Here is a 7,044-nt window from a genome sequence, read left to right as displayed (position 1 = left end):
TTCAGTCAGGCCGACCAATGCTGTCCCATCTTCCAACTGCAAGGCCAGTTCTTTCTCTTATCTTGATCCTTACGGAAATAACATCAGCACATTTACTGAGGCCATTCTGCTGAATGGTCAATGCTGAGCAGCCTCTTTGATCCAGACAGACCTGCTCAGTGCTGATATTTCCCACAATCTAGTACTATGAATGGCAGTTGTCTGGCACCACTTGGTCCTTCAATGACCTCTTCCATGCTTCAGATGCCATGAGAGTGGTTATTCTGTGTCATTGTTATGATCATATCCCAACTTCCTGCCCTTTTAATATCATCAGTTATATCCTGACATTGGAATGTCTGAAATTAACCCCTCAAATGGCACATACTTCAGTGTTCTATGTTAAGGCTTGGCTTTCATTCACAGCACACACATCCACAAGGTTTGGTATTTCATTAGGTCCAATTGGAGGGGAATCCAATCTCACAATAGCATGAGGGTTTTGTTTTAAAACTGTTCCACCAATTTCGAAATAGGAAATGATAAATGGCTGACATTTGGACACAGGTAATTCTTTTTTTCAAAATAGAAACCAAATTTTTTAGTGTTTTTAAGATAGATTTTCTTCAAGGAGTTCTTTCGGTTGTCCTTTCAGGACCATTTAAAATTCCATTTCTTGAAATTTAGATCAGCAGCCTCTTGTATAGACTCTCACTGTGCTTCAGTTTGTGCACCTACACGAGTTTGCAGGCTAACAGCACTCTCTGTGTCAATGTTTGTGGGATGCTCCCATCATTCAATTTGTGGCTTACACTATGAACACATTTAGTCTGATTTCTGTGCCTTCATGCAACTGTCTATTTCACACAACTGACTGACTAAACTGTCAGGGAGAGAGAGAGAGAGAGAGAGAACACAAAAGCGACAGCAGGATAGTCATATGATATCATGCAGCTGTCTTATAAGTACAGGACTGTCTGGACACTGCTACATTACAACAGAAACAAATGATAGATTTTTACACGGGGATGATTTGAATTCAATAGCAGTACCTGCAAGAATCAGGGATGGTGATAATTAAACTTCAGTTGTGAAGTGTTGTAATTTAATGAATGCTGATTCAATAACAAAAAGTAAAAGATACCTGAGACCCTTTTTTGGGGGAAGATGCAAAGGCATTAACATTGAATGAAGACTGAAATCTTTATTAAACTTGTTGCATTCCTCAAAACCCCTTAAGACACTAGATGCTTGCAGCAAAAACACCAACATTTGAAGCCCGCCAATAGCATTAATAGAACAAATAAAGATAAAGGATGTAGAAAGTTTGATTGCCAATTCAATTAAAAAAAACAAAACTGGGTAATTCACCAATACAAATTGATTGGTGAGCAGTTGCTTTTTAACTCAGTTTCACGCAAGTATGTTTAAAAGTGGAGAAGTGTGAGGTGATATTTACATATCCCAATCTTCCAATTGTGGAAGGAGGCCCTGTTACATTAACAGCTTGGGGGTAGGGGAAGGTTAGAAAAATATTGATTTCTCCTTCTTAAGTCAAGGAGTGGCAATCATGGCTCAATTTTGAGCCAAAGTCAGTATCTTTGACATTAGGGAACTCACATGGCGTACTGTTTGAGACATCAATCTCTTGTCCAGTTCATTGCTGGAATTTGTAGTGTAGGCTTTTCGGGTACTGTTGATGACAGACGTGGACCAGGCTTGATCCTGCAACCAAATAAGCCAATGCTAGAGTTATTGGAAAACCGCTTCCCCAGTGACACCAGTAGCACTTTGCTTTCTGTTCTAATGGAGGGGTGGGAGCGAGAGAATTTTTAAGTGTAGACATGGCTAAGGAATCAGTGGTATTTGTCCTCTTTACTGGCACTCAAGCAGCTAAGTCACTCCCACATTAAAACCAACATGGCCTAGGGCAAAACAAAATCTGAAGTTTCTGGGAAAACTGCTCTCAACAGTTGTGGCCACAGATTTTCCAGCAGCTGGACATCATGGTGTTTTGAAACAAGACAAGTCCATTTGCTCATAGGAGCACGTCCTGCAAGTCTTCGATTGTTAAGACAATCTATCTTAACAGAATTTTATAAATTGGCCCTGAATAATTGGATTGAGGAGTGATCTTATTCCACATTTGAAAGATTGATCAAGTTGTGCAATTAAACAAGTGAGGCAAAAATTAGTCCACTGAACAGTTTATTCATTTACTAAATTACAATGCAGCCAAGGGCTGTAATGTATTAGAAGCCACAGTCCCTGCAGATTGTGCATTTGGACACAAGCTTGCTCCCTGCAGTCAGTTCAGTCACTCTCCCCCAGGGTGAGCCTGTCAAACAGGTACTCTCCCATGCCATTCTCAGGGGCTCCCAGTCTCTTCAGGTTGGTGATGTGATCTCCCAGCTTCTTGATCATCTTCACTTGCTCATCCAAGTAGTGCCTCTCCAGGAAGTCACACAGCTAGAAAGGGAAAGGATGTTAGATTTTAAAAAAAGTTTTCCTTTTATAGTTTGGGTTTTAAGGCTTCCTTACCTGGAAGGAGGAAGTACAGTTGTTGCTGTTTAGTGCAGATAAATTGCTGCACCAGTCAAACTAAATCTCAAATCACAGTCTGTGAATGGTAACATTCACAGTAAGCCAAACAAAACCACATGAGGTTGGTTATCAAATCAATGTAAAACCTTTTAATCAAAAGCCATTGAATAGGCTCAGTTTCTACTTCTCCAAAAGCCCACATTAGAAACTCACATGAGGGTCCGTGTTGCCAGAGGCGAGTTTGTGCAGATCCAGCAGACTCTGGTTCACATCCTTCTCCATCTGCAGAGCTCTCTGCATTGCCTCCAGACCATTGCCCCACTCATCCTGCTCTGGCTTCTGAAGGAGAGGGAAGGGGTAGATGCTTCACTTTCTCAAGATGCTTCATCCGTTAAAATGGAAACTAATGTGTCATATAGTATTATGACTAAGTGGAATAAAATTACTTCCAATCCATATTTAACACATTACTAAGTCAACTTCCAAATGTTTAATCTAGGAGAGATCATTCAAACCCAACCTTGATGTCCTGCAGGTGGACCCGGCCTCCACGTTTATTCTGGAATGCCATCAGTTTCTCGGCGTGTTCCCGTTCCTCATGGGACTGCTCCTTGAAGAACTCAGCAAAGTGACGCAGGGCAACAGCATCCCGGTCAAAGAAAGAGAACTGGACAAAGTGGAACAACATTCATTATGAAATTACGGCATGCAATAACATTCTTTTGTTACACTCTTGCCAAATAAGTCATGTTTTAAAGTAGTTGAGATGTCATACTCCTGGAGCAAGTATGACTTGAGCCCTAGGTTCTGAGGAATGGTCACTGGACCTGAAACATTAACTGATTTTCTCTTCAGACGCTGCCAGAGCTTCTCCAGCGACTTCTGTTTTTGAGCCCTAGGCCTCCTGATTCAGAAGTAGGGACACTACCATGGCACCAGAAGGCCAGTAATTGTTCCTTGATTAATAGGTAGACTGGCTTGAACTCCACTTGATTGAATAACCAAGATTCTATTCAAACCCAATGTCCCCTAAGAATCTGCCCAAGCCTCTAGATTTCAAGCCCAGTGACATTAGAAACCATCTAGAGTGTGTCTGCATAAAAGTCACTTGTTCAGAGATGTTATTACATCTGAAGCAGGTAGGAGTTGAACCCAAGCCTCTTCAAGTAGTAATAGTACTGTGCCATAGCCCCCTTAACAATTAAGGGTTTTAAATTAAGAACTGTTCATAACTGAACATTCTTGCCCTGCCTCAAGAGAGAAACCCATGAGATTGTCCTCTCTTGTTAACCACCACAAGCAAGTCACCTATGAATCTAAATTTCCAAGTTGTTAGAATTAGGAAGCTTGTATATAAAGCCTGTGGAGGCCAAGGCAGACCAAGTGAGAAATAAAAACACTCAACCAGATTCCATTCATTTGGAGAGAATGTTGGATTATTTAACTTTGAGACCTATTGAAGACTACATCCCATGTGAAATACAAATGGAACTCCACTGCATAAATACACTGGCACCTTGATATTTAGAGCCTCGCAGCTTTATTTTTAAAAGAACAGGAACATGCCCTAGATCCTGGGACAACATTCACACAAGGATTCTCAGAGGAGAAAAAAAGATCTTCTCAATTGACTTTACTGAGAAGTAAGGCATGGAGTTCCCTACATTTCAAATTAATGCCTCAATGCAAGCATATATGAAAAAGTTAGCTTGGAACTAGAACAAAAAAGGAAAAAAAATGAAGAGTTTGAGATACTAAATTTACATGACAGTATGACAATTACTAAATGGTGATTAGAGTTGACACTGAATCAGTACATCACCTGCAGCATAAGATTAAAAAAAAACATCAAGGCATTGTGCTAGTTGCCATCTGCACAGAGCAAACTTTGCCCATGTCAATAAGACAAAAACAAACATGCTTTCAGCCATGTCTGTGTTCATTACATAATTGAAAGCAGGTGCCAAGATAGTTTCAGCTTTAAAATTTTGCATTAAGTGTAGCTACCAAAGCAGCAGCCACTTCAATGTTACTAACTGTGTGTTTGAAGTGCCTCACTACTCAAAAAGTCACTTGTGCCAGGAACAAGGCAGGGAGTAAGATAAAAAAAAAAACAAAAGCTTCAGGTTACTTTAAAGTAGAGAAATTCCAACTTTTTCCAGAAGACAGCCACAGGAACACCAGGCTCACCATGGAGAGGTAAACATAGGAGGAATAGAGCTCCAGGTTGATCTGCTTGTTAACAGCAGCCTCACAGTCCTTGTGGTAGTTCTGACGCACTTGGGAGGCCATCTTCACTATTCCAGCTCACTATCACCAAGACAACTCTAGAATTAAGCTTCTCTACCATAAGCTCTTGTATTTATACTCCTGGGACATGCTGCACTAAAACAGTGGTGACATCATCAATATTGATTGACACTTCTTGATAGCCAAACAGAATCTCCCATCAATCCAGGTACCAATGAAGAAAGGGAAAGAGATAGTGGAGGCATGGCCAAGACACAGAACCAATCAGAGATTGGGAATATAAAGATTTGGGAGATTAGTCTTGATGAGGTCACTGCTTTTAGATTAATAAATCCTCAACAAGCTTGCACCTAACTGGTTGGTTGCAGGTGGATTAAAAATGAAATGACTTTTTAAAAAATTACTTTTGAAGAGCTTTTTCATAATCTGATCTGGTTCTTTTGCTTCTAGTGACTGTGTCACTGTGACATCATGTTTTGACATCTTTTTTCATTACAGAAGGGTGTGGTGCTGGATTAAATGATGAGATGTGGTCCCTTGGATTAACTTTTGCTTTAGATGCACTAGGCAGACTGACGGTGATTCACATCTGGAACTGCTGGTTACGTGATGGGCAAAAGCCTTTAGGGAGAGATACCACCAACAGACACAGTTGATCCACACAAACTGAAAATGCATTCAGATATTGACACCCGAGCTAGTTGAAAAAGGATTGAAGATGCAGTAAATGTTCAGTGGTGACAACAAGCTTGGACCAAACTGACAGATGTCACATGGGCACTCAATGGACCCTACAGACTTTGATGAAGGCCTGTGGTTGTACTGGCTCTCGGGGTAACGGTAACTACTGATTGATCCTTCCCACAGGAGCTGCTTCCAATCAGTATATAAGCTGTGGGAGTGGATTAAAAAAAAAGTCAAAGTGGTAAGAAGCATAAATTCTGATTGATGAATTTAGATACAATGGCAAAGATGAAATATGACTGCCGACTCAAAAGAATGCAGGGACTTGAAATGTCATTTTGCTGATGGCGGTTCTCCAGGAGAATGTAGAAAGGGTGTAACTTATGCTATTAAAAGTAGGGCCTTAAAGAGTGTTGTAGAAAAAAAAAGATCTAGGGGTTAGGATACATAATGCTTGGAAGTTTGTGTCAGATGTATTTGTTAATGCATTTAGCTTGTGTGCCCTCATTGTTCAGTCCTTTGCGTAAAGGAGTTGGGATGTCCTGTTGAGGTTGTACAGGAGATTAGAGGGGCCTCTTCTGGAGTACTGAGAGACCAAAAGGCTGAGGGGGTGTAGATTAAGTGATGGGCAGGTGTCCTTTCCGTGGATTGGGGGGGGGGGAAAAAAAATTAAGACTTGGTGGGGTATGGCATATTTTTGTAATTAAGTTTTAAGACAAGTTTGTTTATCCCAAAAGAAATCCATGTGTTGGCTGAACTGCCCACAGAAGTGATGGATACATGTACAGATACAAATGTTTAAAGAGACATTTGGGTAAGTTCATAAGTAATACAGTTGAGGCATATGGTCAAAGCCCAGGGAGGTGGGAATTAGTTTAGGGTTATGTGCAGCATTGACACTGTCCATGGTGTGGGAAGTGTTGTCTTGGTAACAGTAGTCATGTACCACATTTCTATTGACAAGGAGTGAAATGAGAAATTTCAGCAGTTGCCCAAGGAAAGCTATGGATTTCCCTGTCACTGAAGTTGTTTTGAGGCTAAACCACTACACTGAAGGAACGACATATTTCAAGATACTGAAAAAAAGGTTATGATGAAAGAATGTCAAATTGGATGATCAGCCATACTTGTGTTGAAATCTTGAAAGAGGGCAAAGTGACATTTCCCCCACTCCCCAGCTTCAAGTCTACAAAAGAAGCCAAGCAGATTTTATTAGATCAAGGCAGCTCACAGAAAAGGCCTGTTTCAAATAATGCTCTTCCCCATACTTAGCCCCTCCTGAGAAGGGATTGAAAATAAGCCTTGACTTGTGACCCTGAAGTAACAGATTGAGACCATTATCTTAAATCAGAAAAAAAAAAAATTGCTTTAGCAGTAGTGTTGCATACTCCAAATTTAAGGCCAGAATCAAGTCAATGTTAAGCATTTTATTAGAATTGCACTTGTCAAATCCTACAGATCATTCTTCCAATTGGAATTATGACAGTTCAGTCACTCCCCCAGGGTAAGCCTGTCAAACAGGTACTCTCCCATGCCATTGTCAGGGGCTCCCAGTCTCTTCAGGTTGGTGATGTGATCTCCCAGCTT

The 7,044-nt window shown here is 40.7% G+C and overlaps 2 protein-coding genes across 3 annotated transcripts in view; both read right to left on the bottom strand.

Moving 5' to 3' along the window:
- Nucleotides 1-2,170: 2,170 nt before the first annotated feature.
- LOC109930385 (ferritin heavy chain A-like) overlaps nt 2,171-7,044 on the bottom strand; it is a 14,912-nt gene continuing 10,038 nt past the window's right edge. Inside the window, exons 1-4 of one of the 2 annotated variants that reach the window (XM_020529896.2) lie at nt 4,714-4,865; nt 3,044-3,190; nt 2,737-2,862; nt 2,171-2,448 (exon numbers count right to left, since the gene is read on the bottom strand). In XM_020529896.2, coding sequence (XP_020385485.1) covers nt 2,293-2,448; nt 2,737-2,862; nt 3,044-3,190; nt 4,714-4,815 — 531 coding nt within the window. In that variant the 5' untranslated portion in view covers nt 4,816-4,865 and the 3' untranslated portion in view covers nt 2,171-2,292. Of the gene's footprint in view, nt 2,449-2,736; nt 2,863-3,043; nt 3,191-4,713; nt 4,866-7,044 lie in introns of those variants that run through there. The other variant, XM_048617668.1, reaches the window with a different exon arrangement.
- Nucleotides 6,870-7,044, bottom strand: part of LOC125487183 (ferritin heavy chain A-like) — a 2,347-nt gene continuing 2,172 nt past the window's right edge. The window contains exon 5 of the mRNA XM_048617673.1: nt 6,870-7,029. Within this exon, the coding sequence (XP_048473630.1) occupies nt 6,949-7,029 (81 nt within the window). The 3' untranslated portion in view covers nt 6,870-6,948. The remainder of the gene's footprint in view (nt 7,030-7,044) is intronic.

Source organism: Rhincodon typus, chromosome 37, assembly GCF_021869965.1.
Source record: "Rhincodon typus isolate 14 chromosome 37, sRhiTyp1.1, whole genome shotgun sequence".
NCBI lineage: Eukaryota > Metazoa > Chordata > Chondrichthyes > Orectolobiformes > Rhincodontidae > Rhincodon > Rhincodon typus.
The sequence above is the reverse complement of the archived record's forward strand: the minus strand, read 5'-3'. Positions and strand labels throughout refer to the sequence as shown.